This window comes from Zosterops lateralis (genome assembly GCF_965231275.1).
Source record: "Zosterops lateralis genome assembly, chromosome: 9".
Lineage (NCBI taxonomy): Eukaryota > Metazoa > Chordata > Aves > Passeriformes > Zosteropidae > Zosterops > Zosterops lateralis.
Window position 1 is genome coordinate 18923779 of NC_139769.1, and position 19200 is coordinate 18942978.

General features: G+C 38.8%; 1 protein-coding gene across 1 annotated transcript in view; it reads left to right on the forward strand.

Annotated features, from left to right (window-relative positions):
• Positions 1-18930, forward strand: part of PALMD (palmdelphin) — a 48727-nt gene extending 29797 nt beyond the window's left edge. Inside the window, exons 4-9 of the mRNA XM_083867817.1 lie at positions 2446-2576; positions 7741-7855; positions 8746-8779; positions 8875-8985; positions 9694-10791; positions 14928-18930. Of these exons, the coding sequence (XP_083723943.1) occupies positions 2446-2576; positions 7741-7855; positions 8746-8779; positions 8875-8985; positions 9694-10791; positions 14928-14971 (1533 nt within the window). The 3' untranslated portion in view covers positions 14972-18930. The remainder of the gene's footprint in view (positions 1-2445; positions 2577-7740; positions 7856-8745; positions 8780-8874; positions 8986-9693; positions 10792-14927) is intronic.
• Positions 18931-19200: the final 270 nt, after the last annotated feature.

Here is a 19200-nt window from a genome sequence, read left to right on the forward strand (position 1 = left end):
AAGTGCTTTCAGGTCAGTGCTATAACACATGCACAACCTGGTTCTGAGTTAGAGACACTTTGTGGTGGAAGGAAATTTTAGACAGCAGAAAAAACGCTGCCAGGCCCAAAGCAAGTGCTCCTGCATTGGCTTGTGTTGCTGCCTGGATGGAACAGACCTGAAACCATCTTTTATTCAGAGGTTGTTTCCAAACTACACAATGTGTCATTCTTTCAGAAATGGCTAATTATGAAAAAAGATTACATGGCATTTAGTTGGGAGTAGCAGCAATCTGTTCTAGAAATATGCAAAAATAACACTATTGTGTTATGCTGGTATTTAGGGAGTTTGTTTTCTTGGGCCTAACCCTATACATACAGAAGCTTTTGTTGATTTCAATAGATGGTATCGGTTTCTGAGGTCTACAGTGCCAGCCCCACTCTAAATCTCACAAGCAATTATATATTTATTTTTGGAGACATGAGTAGACTAACACTGTCCCAGCCAAGATGAAAACCTCTCTTTTCTAGAAGCCAAACATTAAAATCTGAACAGTTGGATAGAAAGGGAATGAATAATTATGTGCCCTCCAGCTTGAGAGCACAGTATTTTGTGCTTAATAAGAGTTGTGCCACACCGGACTATCTGCATCTACCAGATCACGTAAAAATATCCTATTAAAATCTGCATTTATTCCATTAGAGCCTAAAACAAAACCACCAGGAAGTGCTGCCAAGTGATTCTACAGACAGAGTCAAGGCTCAGGACATCAGTTTTGAGCAACCTGTGTTTGCCAAGATTTCCTAGGATCCAGTGTAGGGAGAGATAGAATACTGTCCTGCAGGCTAAGGCAACTGTAAACATTGCTCTTACATCCCACAAGTAAAAGAAAGCCTAAAAGCACCATGGAGTGCACAGACTTTTCAGCAAGCCTGTTTTAGACACACTTTCTGAGACATGGTGTGTCAAGTGGAAAATTGCTTTTACTGCAATAAAGTCCTACATATATATTCATCTGCCAGTTGGGCCTCAGTAATAACCTCATGGAAAGTACACAATAAATAGAAAAGTGTAGGAAGCAACAGCTTAAGTGACTCAACACAGGATGCAGGCAGGGATTCCAACAGCCCCTGCAAGCAGCACTGAGGTTAGTGCAGCTTTCTCAGCAGTGCTGGGCACACTGCCTCAAGCAGCAGTACTCAAAATTCAACGTAATCTACATCCATATCCTACAATTAACAAAACTGTATAGGGGGGAAAAACCCAAAAACTTGACATTAGACAGCTCAAGGAATTTAAATTATAACTGAGACATTCATGGTTAATTAAAGTCTTGATATACGTGCTCCTTTTTTGCCTGTTGAAAGAGTATTTCTAAAGAGTCCCAACTCCTTCCCCAAGGCAGCAACTGCATTTGTACCCCTGAGTTAGACTGAAAGGAGTAAAAAGAGTGCAAGAAAGTTGGCATGGTTTACAAGATTTATCCTACAAATAGGAACTTATCTCCAAGAATATTTTTTTAATACCAGGAGTATTTTTGAGAACTCTAATGACTTTCAGGTACCACCTTTCCCAGTGTAAAGCAGCTTTAGGAAGCAATCTGTGCATACAACTGTATTTTTCAGAATTTGAAAACACAGCTGAGAGAGATACACTTACCTGTGCAGATGCAATACACCCATTTGTAAGCTATCACTGCACAGAAAGAACTCCACAGGTACTAAACATAAGGTCAGGACATAAATACCTAAGCTCTGGATTGCCCCTGCAACAGCAGCTCTAAATACACACCGAAACACTGCTGAAACAGGTCTGCTGAAACACCAACCAGGCACCAGATGCCCATACTCCATATTTCCACTGCCCCTCTTGCCCCATACATCTTCACCAGCTGAAATGTGAGTTCACTATCATAAGTACACAAGATCATTTTAAGTTCTAGGGGTAGCATTGCATCACTAACACCCTAGAGATCTTACTCCTACACAATCTTATTTACAGAAACTTCTCATTTTAATACCTTCTTCCAGAAGCTATGCAATGCCAGGACCTCAGAAATTAGGGCTATTGAAATAAAACTGCTGTGCTTCTGACTGGAGCCTTTCCCATGAGTCTGTTACATCTATGGCTGTACAACTGGTTTGCTTTATTGAAGACACACACACCACTAGATCTACTTACCAATATTAATCTGTTACAGATAGCAGCTAACATGCTTGACATTTCTGTTGGATGAACTAATAAAATGGAACATTGTTCCTAAAGATTTTGCTTTGACGTCAATCTCAAAACACAGAAGTTGTTTATTATTTCTCTTCCAGTGGCACTCACTGTCAGTCAGGTTGCCTTACGCTGACTAGATCACAATGGTGTGGATCACATCTGTGGCATCAAGACAAATACAGGAAAAGGGTAAATACCCTAACTTTTAGCATTCACTTACTTGTCTATTTTTCCCCCCATCAGAAAAAGGCCTTGCGAGAAAAATGGCTCTTGGATGGCTTTAGTTCTATGACTCCAAAAGAAGAAGAAGAAATGCAAAAGCAGAATCAGGAAGACCAACAACGGACTCATGAGCTGGAACAAGACATTCTCAGGTAGGGAAGTATCCCTGTCCTTGGGTCTGGGTTAAAAAAGTCCCATTTTAAAATTCCTTACCTTAGTTTGGAAAAGATGAAAATGTCGACAAGCGCTAAACACACGCAGAGTAAAGCAACTCTAGTCATGTCAGAATTAAAGAATAAAGAATGTAATTTTCCATAGTAGAAATTGTAACAAATTGCACAACAACTATACTGCAGAGTATTAGTTTCTCTAATTCCAGATATCCTTTCCATGCTGTATTCAGTAAGTGTAAGCCACAACATATGTGGCTTGCTCTGAGATAGCAATTTTTGAATCAGAGCTTCAAAATAACAATAAATTTTGAAAGTTCTTCAGTTTTAGAGGTCCTAGCACAGCCTTTAACACGTGAGTCTAACAGCATAGGCTCCCTAGCCCCATCAGTAACACTTACCTTCAGTTTTCTATGTGTTTTTTATCCAATTTAGTCCCAGAAATCTGCTATAGCAAAGGTCTTTTTTAGTCTTTTATTAGAGATATTTCTACAAATCTCATTGCCTAGTGCTTCCCTATCACACAGGACTGACATTTAACTGCAGAGACAGTCCCATGAAAGACTCTTATTTACCATGGACATGGTTACAGGTGCTTATTAGTTCCAGTTAGCCCTTCTCAAATACCACAGGAGCTGTGCACACAGATCCTTCCCTAGGTCCTGGCATACTGACTGGTACTACCCCTTAGCACCCACAGAAAAGATGAAATGTTTCTGTTCCTTTAGATTCTGGAAAGTTTCATCATCCTTTTTCAAGGCTTCTTCCTCTATTTCAATTCAATAGCATTTTCCTCTCTACTTTTCTTCCACTGTCCTCCTACACACACTCTTCTGGCAGAGCTGTCACCAAGATTACCTTCTCTGGTGATCTCCCATCCTCTTCCCTCCTTCCCCCATCTCTGACACAGATAATAATTCTCCTGGCTGACAGGTAGCAGCCTAGTGCTAGTTTGTTCTATAATTATGCTGACTTCAATAGCACTTTTCTCTACAGAACATCTTTTTACAGACCTCTGTAGGATTCATTGTTGCAGAGGTAGGAGGTAGACAGCATGCCCTGAAAATATCCCAGGAGACTCTCATTTTGAAGGCATGCACGAGGGGTCCATATGACAATGTGAGTGACAGAAAAGAACAGCATCTAGGGCCAGAATGGGCTGAGAAGCAACAAGGAAATGGTGCTGAGCAAGCATTTCCCCATCAGACCGCTGGAAGTTCAGCCCTTCTCTAAGTAGTGAGAGGAAAGATTAGATTCAAAAGTCCTATTGACCATGAGCAAAGCCTGAGGTAAGATTTTAGGCAGGTTTATTCACATGTCTTTTGCTATAAATTAAATTTCCTACCATTCCCTAATAGCTGTTTAGCAAGGGCATCTAGAAAAACATCCACGTTGCTTTCCAAATAGCATTACATCTTGTTTATACACACCCTGGCCAGTTTCAAACCAGCCAGCTGTGATACAGAAACCTAGGAATAAAGTCCACTAATAAATATAAAATATGCATCATGCACCTCTTGCATGGTGCTTTTGCTATGCCATCAATATCACCAAAGCTCAGCCTGTCTGACCTCTGACCTGCCCTGTAAATCAAACGTGGCCAAACTGATCATGTGGACACGTCATGCAGTAGAAATAACAAACTGAGAGGCTCAGTAGAATTCTGTCTTCTAAGCACCTGACTATTAAAACTCACTTGATTCAGAGATATTCAGTTGACACTGTTTATTATTCTGTATGTGCTTTATTGTCAGTTAATTATGAACCACTTTAAAGACTTTTTGATTACCTCTGGATAAGTTTTTTTCTTTCTGCTGAGAGGACAATTGCAATTCTTGGCAGATTATTTACAGCAGTGGCATGGGCTTTGCCATCACCTTCCTAAATGGGATCTCTGTTTTGAAACATTCTTTACTTGAGTGTCAAATTGAGCTGGTGTATATCTGCTAATAAGTTCAGATTTGAGCATTTTTTTATAAAAGGGAGAAGTTCCATTCTTTGTATCAATGACAAAACAGTGAATAGCAAGCAGCCTGAGACACCTTGGAGACAAATGGCTGAATGCTTTGGTTGCAGACAAAAAATTGCATTTACTTTAATTCCTATTTGCCCTCTTTACACATTAGAAGCTTCAGTGAACCAAGTGAGCACATCCTTGGTCAGGGTACAAGTTGAATGAAGAATTAAGAGTCCTGTTTTCTCACTTAATCTTCAGCTAATAACATTCATTCTTGATGGAATTAGTTGCTAAACAACATATTTAAAAATGCAAAATAACTAAGTTCTATTCCATTGCAATGTGATGTAATGAAATCATGTGTGTATTTAGATGTGTATTTAATGAATACGTAATGTGATGCATGAAAGCAGACTCAGGCTATACTACAGAGCTGCTAAAGCATTTGACTCACCTCAAAACATGTGAGGACTTGCTAAACTGCCTTTTCTCCTCAGTCTGGAATTCCTCAAGGTGGTATCTTCCTATCTGCTTTTCATTCTCAAGCCATTTACGTTTTTTTCCTGGGGTAGCAGTGATGTCAATTCCAGTAGATCAGCTGGCGGCCAGCAGCACCCAGGCAATCTCCATAGATTTTCTTAATTCAGCTGCTACTTGGGCAGAGAAACCTTTCATTTAGTGTCTTAACTTCAAAGATTTCTTCTCTCATCCACACCTATATGCTAATCATTTTCCCCTCTCAAATAATCAGTGCTACTTGAAAAAAAGGACAAATATTCAAAGGGTTGATTTAAAACAGTAGTTATGTCATACTTCCATTTTGGTACAAAAAAAATGCAGTGCTGTACAAAAGGTCACATAATTGCTAGCAATAGTACCCTTTCAAGACAAACTGTGACAAAATTTCATTAAAATGTCATTGACTTAAAAGTTTCTAAACATAACACACCAGAAAGATCCTCGCCTAACTTTTCAACTGCATGATGTCATAAGGGCTTCAATTTCTTTGAACTATACAAATTGCATCTCTTAGAAGTTTTCTTTCCACAAGTTCCAGTATGCACACTCACAATATGCTCTGAAATTGGACCATAAAATCTGTTTTGGCAAGTATAAATGCAAAAGAGATACTTAAGAGTCTAGATGGAATTCCCATTACATGGGTATGAGAATTGCTCTCTAAACCTACTGAGCATTGAATTAGATCACTTAATTACCATATAAAGTGGGTGTTGGTATGGATGTAAGAACATACATAAACTGCAATTTGTTTCTTGATCACCCAGGTAAATACATGTTGTTTATAATCTTTGATTTATTTGGGGTTTTGTTTTCTCTTTTTCCCATCTCCCTTTTTTCAAGTATCTCTACAATTTTTCCTTCTTTTTTTACACTGGTGTATCTAGGAGTGTTTAGAGCCAAGACTGAAATAAATCCACAGTATAAGTTAATGATTTTTCAGCTCATTATGCTTTTGTGAGTTTTTAATGATTTTCAAATTATAATAATATTGTGATCAAGTCTCATCTAAAAACAAAACATCTCAATATATTACACAAAGACTGTTCCATAAGAAGTGCAAAAAAATGGCACATGGTCATATATTTCTTTTATATCACCAAAAATATCCATCCCCTTGTAAAAGTTTTCAAATTTTAGCACTCTAATCAGTACTTTGATCAGGGTTCTAAGGCCATTTTGCAGAGCTCAGGCCCAAAGTGTGCGGACCTTTTAATTTATTTTTTTTTTTTTTTGCTTTTACTTTCATCTTGATGGGGTGTTTTTTTTTTCACATATCCATTTTGAGGTCTGTGATACATTTGTATATCAAAAAAGAGGACGTTGTCACCAACAGATAAAAGTCCACATAGCACCCTGTTAGTGTAGCTCTATGTAGCTGAGTTTTACTAGGGCAAGAGCCATAATGGTAATTCAGATGCCTCAGCCACACAGAATGAAATCAATAATGCTTACCTGTCAACCTGCATTCAGCTTTTCTAGTCTGATTACTTTAAAAGGATGGCAGACTTTAATCATTCATGATGACTTTGCATAATATTGTGAATCCTAGCACACAGTAAAAAAGGCAAAATACAAAAATAAAACATTTCTTTCCCTCCGGGTTATAGGTCAACACTTCTATAACCCTGTCTCTAACTTTGTCTCGGATCATCTACTTGCCACTATTCTGACTGCTCATAGAAAAACGTGGTATCGGTTGCAGCTGCCTTAGGTCACTGATTTCCAGCACGTATTAAAAACAAAAAATAGAAGGCATCTCTCACTCAAATATGGAAGCTTTTGAAATTTCCTGTTTTTTTCTTAAAGTTATAAGAAGTTTTTAAAAAGAACCAGGAGACTAAAGTTATACAGCTTTAATCTACTAAGTAAGACATTCAGTTCAAGTCCCACTTCAGAGTTAAATCTGGAGTTGGATTCTAGAGCTTCATGGAAAGTTGACTTCCCAACTACTCAGCTAATAAGGCAAATTCCATCTAAAACCCAACAAATATGCACTTATGCAGAAAAGAGTAGTTTTGACTAGAAAAAATAAAAAAAAGGAAGGACACCTGCTTAAGTCACTGCCTGACTCAGTTGAGAAAAATTTGACCAACATACTTTACTTTAGTGGTGTGCTTTATACCCAGACAACCAGGAATAGCTTTCTCCCTCTCCAACAGAGATTCAATTTTTTATCTTGGGCCTTTCTGTCTAGAAGTGTTTGTCATGCACTGAGAAAATAAAACCTCTGATCAGGAAAAAGGACACCCTAATCATTGTACTCAGCCTTAACATGAAAGATAGACATAAGAAGGACAGGGAAGGGAGCTGTAACATATAAACCTACAGCAAGTGTCGATAGCTCAAAGGAAATTTTGACTCCTAAGCCTCAATATTCCTTTCACATAACAACAAAGGTTTGTAAAAGAAAACAACCCATCAGCCAAGTCCTAACTGGCAAAATAGTTCATGTTTACACGTGGAAGGCTTTGTTTTTGGGTTTGAGGATTTTTTCTTTTGAAATGGAAATACTATTTCACACTTGTGAAATTATAAGTTGATCGCATATAAGAGCAATGTTTGTCAAGGTAAGTAGAACCAGCCCTACTAATGTCCATATTCCCAGTGCATCAACTCTACAGTGTTGTTCTCTGCCTGGTATTAAATCAAATGCAACTGTGATTGCAGACTGGAGAAGGAAATTGAGGCTCTGGAAAGACAAGAAATGGAAGTCTCAGCTAAGGAAGAAGCAATTTTAAAGAAACTGAAGTCTATTGAGAAAACAACAGAAGACATAATAAAGGTTAGTGCTATATTATTCCAGAAACAGAATTTATTACTCAATCATCATATCCAGAGAAAGGGGAAGTAGCTGGATCCCATGAGTGGTCATGAGCTTTTGTCTGAAGTGACAGCAGTTCAAACATGCAAAAGGTCAAGATGTTACATTGTTTAAGCGCCCATATACCTCCATTTGCTTATTTATGGGGGTGGGGGAGCAATTCCTGTCTTAACTCATCTACAGCACATCTCTAAAAACAGCACTGCCACTGACACCCAGCAAGTTTGCATCTCAGCCAAAGACAGACACATCAGGTACAGACCAGGTTCAGAGGGTGGTCTATTCATACTCCTTCAAGTGATGTGCCCAGCTAAACTGCATCGTGCTCTCCAAGTCCCTGACAGAGATTATGATGCATCTCAATGTTATCAGCTGTTAGTCTTTGTCAAAAGGTAATTTTAATGTTTTTGAATCATCTTAAACAGGCTCAAAAAATACAGTGATGAAACTAAACTTCAGTTCTCCAGCTGTTTTTACGTACACACACATTCTCTGAAGATACACGGGGAGATAAATAAAACTGGAAAGCCAAAGTAGGAACTTTAATAAAAATCTTTGACGCCAACCACGTTGGGCCACAGCGGGAGGCTAGGTCACTGTTTTAACACTTCATAATATTTTTGTCCTTCCCTGTGTGACTTGGAATCATATTGGCAAAGGACCACAGAAGTGTCACTTTCTCACTCCCCATGCTCCAACTGAGCACATTTCACTTTTATCTCCTTCTTTGTATGAAACTGTGCACACAAAAGCTTAAAACTATGAGGGAAACTAAAGCACTGTCTAGTTAACAGTCTGTTACTTACAAGTAACTATCACATTTATTGTTAATGGTTCTCTTTCCCACCTAGTCTGTGAAGACTGAAAAACCTGGATTTGAAAAAGGTACGTTTAGTCAAAAGAATATTTTTTTAAAGGTTCTTGTAGAAGTAACTTAATACATACTAATGCTTTGTGGATCTGTGGATCTTTTTACTCAGAGGCAGCAGACTACATATATGCCAGCGTCCCTGACCTTCCCAAGTATTTCAGACCTTCTGCACTGAGAAGTAATGCTCACGCTGACATGGATGACGAAGAAAAGAGGAAAGGTACAGCTTATTAGTAATTCCAGGAGATGTCAATATGTACAAAAGCTTCCTCTATATTGAATCTAATACACTTTAAGCAAAGAACAGACATTAGAGATATGAGACGTTTGAGACATTTGTTCTCATTTAAGCTGTGTTACCAGCCAGGTCATCAAAACTGAGAGGTGAGACAATGGTGTGAGGTATGTGCCACTGAGAGTAACTCCTTTCACCACTGACACTTCTTTCCAGCACTTCATTCCTCTGCCTGTCATAACTTAGTACAGACTCCCTTCATATCATTCATTTCACATTTTCTATCTGCACTCACAGCTGTTGGGCAGCTAGCAGTATTCTGGTTATTTCCCAACTCCTACAAAGCCTCCTAACCCTTCAGAGTGTCCAAGACTCTCTGGCATCACAGTACAGTGAGCCCTTCAGCTGCTATTGCCCAGCATAATGCCTGAGGCCAAGGTTAAATCTGGATTTCTCAGTCTATCCTGTAATGAAAACTGTCTCCTCAACAGCTGATTTTTCCTCACAGAATGAAAATATATTTTTCCACAGGATAAAAGGGGACATTCAAAATAAGAATCTAATGCATTGTTTGTGTATGTGATAATTTCACATATTTAATAATTCACGATGACAGTTGTTCTCTATCACTATCAGAACTGTGATTCTTGCAGCTACTGAATTACCAGTTTAAGCACTTGTTTCTTTCAACAGCATTATTTGCCATGGAAATTAAGGTTGAAAAAGACATGAAGACAGGTGAAAACACTGTGTTATCAACAATACCTCTTCCCTCAAAGGAGTTTAAAGAGACAGGAATTAAAGTCTATGATGATGGCAGAAAGTCAGTCTATGCAGTGTCCTCAAATGGGAGCACAACACAAAATGGGATGGATGAACTTGCTCCTGTTGAAGTGGAAGACCTTCTACGGCAGGCAACTGAAAAAAATTCTCAGTCTCCCACAGAGTACCATGAACCTGTCTTTGCAAACAAATTCTGCAGGCCAGTTACTCCTCAGAAAGACAAATTAGTCCCTGGACCAAATCCGGAAGGCACTGAAAAAAGAGAGATGAATGGATTTAGCAATCATCGGTCAGAGTTCTCCTCCAAAACAGAGCCCTTAATGCAGCAAAATAAAGAGAATGGCCTTGATCTTCCAAAGGTAATACAACCAAAGTCCCCCTCTCCAGTAATTTCCCATACAGAGAAGAAAGTGCACACTAATCCTGAGAACAGGTTGATTCATAATGAAGAGAGAAATTCTGCACAGGAGGAATTAAAACCATACCAGAATACAAGGGAAAGACATAGTGAGACAAGGTTTTTAAATCCCTGCCATCCTAATGAAGCATCCCCTGCACCTGAAGATGAGGAAGATGTTCGATACAACATTGTCCAGGCTGTGCCTTGTTACGTGGATGAATCTGAACCTGTCACAATGGTTTTCATGGGCTATCAGCGTGTTGATGATGACGATGCAGAAGCAAACCAGGAGCTGTCCCGATACGATGGGGTTATCCGTGCAGAACTAGTTATCATTGATGACGACGATGAAGATGACAGCAAATCTGAGCAACCAGCATATCATCCCATAGGCCATTATAGTCAAGTTTATCAGCCACCAAACAGGAAATCCACAGAAGCTCAACAGACAAACCCTGTGAGCAGTCTGGATGCAAGGCTGAACAAGGTACCCCACAAAAATTCCATCTCCCTGCAAGAACAAGAGGAATGCTTAGGCTCACCAACACACCATGCTCATCTTCACAGCCAGATGTCTGGAGATGGTACAGAAGATCCCTCGCTAACAGGTAACAGAAAAGGAAAATCCTGTCACTGCTGTTTGCTCATGTAGCAAATTGATATTGCTCTTGCCTGCTGGCAACTGTGTCGCTTCTTATACTGTTTGGATTGTTTCAGACTAATATGCTATTAATAATAATTTTTGTTCTTGTTTGTTAACAAATACCAATCTTCATTTTGGATCTGTTGAATTATTTTGTCTTTAGCAATGCAACAGTTACCATATCAAAATTTAAAATAAATTAATCGCAGAAATACCATTCCTGTAAACTTCAAATATTAAAAGCAGCTGTCTTTCAAGTTCCATTAATGCTACCAAAATTAGCAAGATTAGTTCTCATTTCTTGCAGGTGACTAACAGCATTGCTACTTAATTCCTCCTCCCTCACTGGCATGTTTTTCTGCCTGTCTGCATTCCATCTACTTCCTAGATCATCCAAGTTACCCCTTAAATAAGAAAGACTGCTTAATTAGCAGCTTTACTTTGTATTTTTATGGAATCAACATTGCCAACATTGTCTTGATAGTGTTTATGCAAGTCTTAACATGTTTTCATTAACCAGAGTTAAACATTTTTATAGCTTCTGGAAGTAATGAAACAGTTTTCATCACTACACATAGTTAATCCAGTAGTCCACAGAGTTATTTTTGAATACTTTTTATACTCTATTAACACATACAGTATCTATTTCTTACTATAAAGTTTTATTATAAAAGTTTGAAAGCAATAACAAAATCTTCCAGAAACATAGAAAACTCTTATTTATGATTATGTTGCACTTTAAAGCATACAATTAAACTCCATTTAAGTATAGTTACAGAGCAGCAGATTTCAGACAGTAGCCACATTCCACTAGAAGGAAAGAACACTGTGGTTGTATTACAGGAAGATCAGGGGTCCTGATCTCACATTCTCTCCCCACCAGACAATTTGCAGCAAAAATGCAAATTTGGGCCCTGCCTAAAGCTTTATTGACAGCCCAGGAATTCTTTACACATGTAAAGCCAGGAGTGGGGATGATCTTTGGATCGTGTAAGAACTTTCAAGTATTTTTGCATCAGTAGGGGCTTATTGGGAAAAGCTTTTCAGCAAGCAAGGCTCTCAGCTTTTTGGAGTATCAACATCATGGAGTCACGCACACAACATTCAAAAATATTCCAGCAGTGCTGCCCAGCCTTTCTGATGAATAAGGTCACTACACTTTTCCATTACTTAAGAGGACTTTTGCTCCTCAAGCACCCATCCTGCCATCTGCGCCCTTCCCTGTGTCCTCCAGTACCAAGAGCCAGCAGCTCTTATGCCAGCAACTGGAAGCAGAAGTAGTTAGGACAGACAAGACAAACCACTCCAGAAGCTGCTCCAGCCCATTATATGTTGGAGATGGTCCCTTAATTCCCCCATCACATAAGTATAGGACAATGGAGAAGGGATACTCACCCATCCACCAGCAGGTTTCTACCGAAAAAGGTCATTCACCCTACAGCCTGCTGAGTAGGTGCTTCTAAACGTGCCCTGGGAAGGAGTTGTCCAAGCAGTAACTACAAGCTGGCAGCACCATTCCGGGGGGCCATATAGAGGCCATGGCATGTTAGCTGAGCACCTCTATCCATACCAACCCCCGCTTATTTTTGTATCTCAGGAGAAGCATCTGAAATTTATACATTTTTCCTTTTCTCTCACACACTTCCCAAACAATCTGGGTTCTCTCTCATTTGAGGTTAGTGGAAAACAAATACTGACTTTCAGGAAAGGGGACTAAGTGCAAATACAGCAAAAATATTTGAGAATCTGTCCTGTAAATCTGTATTTGTTCTCAGCCATTTACTTATAACTATTCCATCAATAAGCAAATGGCCTATTGGGAAAAATGGATCCCAGCTAAATCACAAGCAGTTTGGCAATTGCCTCAAAAATTCCCCCAGTCAGCACTGTCTCCAAGTGAGTGTCTTCATGCCTAGTAGAATTTGGAACTGAGCCATATTCTTCTTTAGCCCTCCACTTATTTATTGCCACTCCCTGAGACATTTTTGATCAGTGGAAAAAGCCAGGAAGTGACTCAATCTTTCCCAAGCAGCCCTATAATCCTACCGAGACTTCTAAAAGGGAAACAAAACCAGGAAAGCCTCTCGATCTAGAACAATGAATTATACAGGACTGTTTCTTAGAGAAATATATTGCTTTCAAAGCAGTCAGTGATGCCCACCCTAGCAGGTTCACCCTAAACACCACTAGAGCAAAGAGTGGAGTCAGTTATTTTTGGTAGCTCATCATTCATTACTCAAACAACAAACAGTAAACAGAAAACTAATCCTCTCAGAAACTAAAGCTTTGGGAAGTACTTGCAGCATTTAAACATTAAACAAGCACTGAGGACTCAAAGACAATGAAAAGCAAAGAAGCACAGGACAGACCAGAATGATGGCCTCTTACGTAACAATTTTTCTTTAGGAAAGAACTGAACCTTCAGAACAAGTTACTGACTTAGTTAGCAATGGTCAAGGACAAGGAGGAGAAGCATTGTTCCGTGTGCCAATCTATATAAGAGACATATCAGATTAAGTTAAGAGCTTTTCATGCCCACAATCTTACAAAGATGTTGGACATACTTCTCTACATATAGAAGCAGCTTTCCTTCCTCCACCAATATTTCAAAGTATGTGCCCTCAGAAAAACCACGCAGAGAAAAGGATGACAATGCTATAATTGGTATACCCAGATTTGCATTATTAGCGCTTATTTTCTTTTTTAAATTTCAGGTAGAATTAATTCAAGTACAAATGTTTTGAAGATGCAATACTCATTAGGGAAATGAAAAGTATTTGGGTGGGAACAAAGGCTAGACATAGTGAAATGAATAAGGAAATGCAAAACTAAAGCTGAATAAGCAGCAAAACCTACTGACAGTGTGAAACAGACTCTCATGGGACACAAAGGTCCAAGGCTTTTGGCAGCTAGCTAGTCTAGATGAGCTATTTTTTTTCCTACCACTGGAAGCTTTGCAACCTTCAAAAAACACAATGGAGACAAATCCATTTGTGTTAAAGAAAGCAAAATATAAAGATCTTTTTTAATGAAGATCCATGCACACCATGTGTTTCTGTATGTATAGAGCAAGACAAAAACAGACTATGAGCTATTAGTGAGGAATCAAACTGACTGTTCTCAAACCACGACCAGGGCTTGAATCCTTCAGAATTCCTTTCCCTGTAAAAGTACACAGTGTCTTTGTAAGAGCTAAGGTTAATATCAGTGGCTCTATGATATAAAGTTACACTCAGATGCTTCTATGATTTGCATCAACTTCAGCATTCAAAACATAACTTGAGTTAGGCACTTGCTGACACGTGTAAATCAAGTAAACAGCTGCTTTGACCCCTCATGCCTCAGCAGAGAGACATATGCAGGGTGCAGGAATGAGACATGCTATTTTTGGTGACTCTTCAAACTAACAGGGCAGAGTAATGGAGATTATTCCCATTGCATTCTCAGATCAACAATGTGCTGGGGGGAGGCTTTTACATATCAAACAACAGCATTATATTGCCATTCTAAAAATAACTTTAACATGAAATCATTGGCCTTGCACTGTCCCTTTCAAATGGCCAGTAACAGACAATAGCCACAGTAATGTTTATACAGGTACTGTTACTGCCTCAGATCAAATCAGGAACATGACTAACTCCCACTCTGACTCACAACACTGGGAAGAGAGGAAAGTTTTCTCTGAGCATCACAGAAAAGGAAAAGGTTTCCAAACAGTTACAGCTCCCACTGAGGAGTTCAGTTTAAACAAAGAGTTTGTTTAATTATTCATACATCCTTTTAATCTGTCAGCATCCTGTCAAGGGCAAAACCAACTCTGTGTAATGTGTTAGTGAAGGTAACAGAGACAAAACAGAAGGTAGCTGTGGTAATTTTTAAATAGCAAATATGGAGTAATTTCTTAATATACTCACTTTATTGCAAAATTACCAGAACTAACACCTTCTACTGATTTCTTTCTATAACACTAAAACAATGCTTATTCTGCTGGATTAACCACTGGAGGTACGTGTATTTTCATTTTTCTAAATAAGAAGATTTTGCTTAAGAAATAGAAAGAAAGACTTAAAATGCAATGGCTTTGTTTGTTTATTTTTGCAGCTCTGAGGATGAGAATGGCAAAGCTGGGGAAAAAGGTGCTTTAACAGCTGTAATGGCATGGAAGTAAAATTTACCACTCAAAGCAGATAAAGCTAAGAAGACCTTCTTCCACATACTTTTTATGGATCATAATGCTTGTTTTGCTACTCTGTCTCATGGGCCATTTTTCCCTCTGCATAATGCAATGGACTTTAACAGACTTTCAGATTTGACCAACTGCCACATACATACAAATCAAATCACAACCTGGACTTTGTTAAAAGTAGTAGTGGAAAGTTACCTAAGGCCATAAATGCAGTGTATATGCAAGTATGAAGACATGTGCAAACCTGTTCTCACAATCAGAAATATGCTGTTGCTATATACACAGAGCAGATAAACACCTATCTCCATGGAACTTCATGGGACATTGTTTCACATTCAAGTGTGCCAATCTATCTGATTTTGACTGAAAATGCTGTTCCAGCATTCTTTTTGTAAAAGCGCTGGTTAATAAAAAGCAAAATGTGAGAGAGGAGCAGGAAGAACTGTAAATATAAAGTGTTTTCCAGTTATACTACCTTGGATGACATGTAAAGCATTCCTTTTTAAGCGATAGCAGAATAAACCAAAAATAATTAAGCCAGCATACTTAAATATTTAGCCACCTTCTAGAGCTCCACAGTCCATTCACCTTTCTATGTTACATATGACAGTATAGCCATCCTCACACCCTTCTCTCTTCACCATCCCACAAACATCCTGCCCACCCACAACCCCACAGATCAATCCTTGCATAATAACATCAACAGCCTGACCTCGTGGTTTCACCTCCCAGCTTGCTGAGAAAGCCCTGCTTTTCCAAGAAACTGGTTGCCAGACATGCAGTGCCTGTTCATCAAAAAAAAAACAAAACCCAACCAAAACAAACAAAAAAACCTCAACAACAGAAAAAAACCCCAACAGCCATACTTGTTTAGGTTTCAGTTTGCTGGGGAGCTAAAATCAGGCAAGTCTCTCACCAGAAATACTGAGTTGCCAGTGGCTTGTCCTGCAGCTGAAAACAGGTGCAGCCACTGCTGGGCACGGTTCTCCAGCAAGTTTCAAGGCTCCCACCAAAAAACAGGTTAATTCTTTCCACATGGTAAAGGCCCTAAAAGCAGGTTAAATCACACCTAGAAAAAACACATCCAATTCAGATTTTTCCAGTACATAGTTCTTGGGGAGAAAAAGTGCCTCAGAGCACACTCCACCATTATATTCAAATCAGTACAGCAGCTTTAATGCACTAGGTCTTAGCCTCCTTTGTAACACTAAACAGATAAAGCTCAGGTTGCGTTATTCTGGTATAGCTGACGCAAATTATGCGCCAGCAAAAAAAAAAAAAAAAAAAAAAAAAAGCAAGCTTTAATTTTTCTCCGGTATTCTTTTCAAAGCAGGAAACTGAAGTTACTACCTCATACTGAGGCACGATGGTAGTAATTGACTGATTTGTAGCCTCTAAACATTTGGTGGCTCCCAGTCTGATGTGGGTAATAATTTCAAATTTTAATACTTGTCAGAAATGGTTACCTGGAGAGTGGAATGGTAAATAAAAAAAAATAAATTTTATTATAGTACACTTCCTCTACATCTATCCTGTTATTTGTTGTTTTTTTATAGTGGGTTTTTTCCTTATGCTTCTTCTGTTATTTGCTGGCTGTGAGAGCACAAGGCTTCAGCTTCAATTCTTAAGGATACACCAGAAAATGAGAGTAGGTGAGGAATATGAAGTAAATCAGTTTTTTGTAACAGCAGCAGATGGCTATGGACACTCATCCTCTGTTCCCTCAACAACCTGTACTATTAAACCTAAATAACATGGAAAAGGGAGCAACTACCATCACAATACTCTTCAAAGTAGTTTAAAGGAAAGACTGAAAAGTTTTGTGCTTCTAGAAAGTAGGAATGTCCATCAGCTGAGTACTACAGCCCCAGAGCTTTCCTGCATTCTGTATCAATAAGAACAGAAATATGAAGTGGCAAATCATCTTTTCAAATGTCAGAAGAGATGCCATGCAAGCCCCAAATTCATTACTAAAGCAAAGTGATTTCTAAGGCCCCATGAGACAAAAGTCTCTCTGAAGCAAAGCTGAAGCTGCACACCTTAAGTGCAGTATCATTTGTGTGGGATGATTGTCATCAGTAGCTGGTTCAGAGTGATGCAGTTTTGTGGTTTACATTATGTAAAGTAACTTTTGTACAGCACAAGAAGACCAACAGAAGCGAGACAGTGGTTGAAGTAGGTCAGGTATGAACTAAAACAAGTGGTTCCAAGCACGTTCTGAAAAACTTGTCCTGGGTCACTTCCTCAGGTATATGCAAGAGTCTCCCCCTTCATACAAACCCCTTAGAGAAGTCAGAATCAGATTTATGTGATCAAAGAATTTTTCAGACCTACTAGCAGATCATCCCTACTGACCATCCTTCCATTCCCTTGGACTCTTACTTCAGCCTGCACCAAAGGTCTAAAACCAGCGAGGTGTTAATTTCTGCACATAAATGCAGAATACTGCAGTTTTTCCTTAGTGATTGCTGTTCATCTACAGTTGTCTGGGAAAGGATATACGCACATGACAAAAGAAAATCATCCATATCTGCTCAAAGAAAAGCTTGAGAATAGATATCAAGCAAACATCCACTCCAGAATGTCGTTCTGTATGAGCTGGCTTGAATTTAAAGATTGAGTTTCTTAATAAACCTTGAGAATTTTTCCAATTAGTTCATTTGGGAACACTTCCTATTTTGGAAAACCTTTACATGTCAATCCCCCAATGACAGTTTACAGAAAGCAAGCAAAACAGAAGTGCTGTTATTTGAACAAGGGCGCCACGCAGTGTTGCAAACTGATGGAACACAAAGCAGGCAACTTCAGCCTTCTCCGGGTGAAGGAAAAACCCAGGCATTATTACACGGAACTGGACCTCTCCCCACCTCGTGATTTTTGACAAAACAAAGCAACGTAGCACTCGGTGTAAGAAGGATAAATTAAATACGCCTTCCCCTGGTTCTGGCTGCAGTCTGAAATGTCAACTAGCTAAAAATTACCTAAAGTAAAACAAAGTAGCTGTGGACTCCATTACATTTGCACCAAGTAATTTGTGTTCAAAGCACAGCCAAAGAATATAACTTGTAGCTAAAGCCAAGAGCAGATGACCAGTTCTTGGAGGCTGCACCTAAGAATCAGAACAGTAAACAACTTGTGAGACCAATCACAAATTTCTACCTGTCAGCTATATCCTGCCAACATCAAACCCATCCATAGACTTTTTTCAAAAGAGTACACAAAAAAACTTTGGAAGACACTGGAATACAATGACAAATTACTTCCCCTTACTAGTTATGTAGGAAAAGGCTAAGAGTAGTGGTGTGAACAGAAGTTATGTAAAATTAGCAAGTCTTTCAATCAATTAAGTTACAATACTGCACATAAGGGCTCCCATAAAAAAACTAGACAATATTGCAAATAGTAGGAAGAAAAAAGTTATCCAGAGCAACTGAGGATTTTTCCAATTTTGAAGCTGTATTAGATGTGGAACAAGGAATTTTTTTTTCTTCTTGAGGAAAAGAAAATGCTTTAAAAAGTGAAAATATTTTAACATTCAATTTCAAAATTAGTTTCTCCAGGAAGGATTTACATAGCTTTAATTTATAAAACAACATCTACAAAAACAAACAATTCATTTTCTCCTAAGCAAGACTTTTCTACTTTCCTTTTGACAGCATTTTCACATTACTAAAAGGGACAAGGATTTTTATTGAGATATTTACATTCATGTTTTAAAACCCATGTTCATTCTCACATGTAAATGAAACAACCCTCAGTACAGCTATTGTATTATAGAAAGAATCCGGCATTAACCTTAATTTAAAAAGCCATCAATCATGCCTAGGTTGAGTGATTTTTCTTCTATTAACTGACAGTAGATGAAACAGTCCCACAAAACTTTAACAGTAGATGAGCCTGAGAGTCCCAGGCTTTTGAGACCAGAGTTCTCTAAAAAAACCCCACACCCACACAGTTGGCCCCATGCTTCTTGTCCTTCAGCCTGGGTTTTAATTCATTTCTTTGTAGTCCCCTTTCCCAATTTGCACATGACTTTTCTAAGGGAGATGATTCAACTTGGACTCACAGTCAGCTGCTGTTGACAAAGGGATTAATCCCAGCTCCATAAACACCCTTATGGCTAAATCAGATATCTGAGCAGCCAAAAAGATCACTGACTACAAACATATAGCTTCCTGCATATTACCT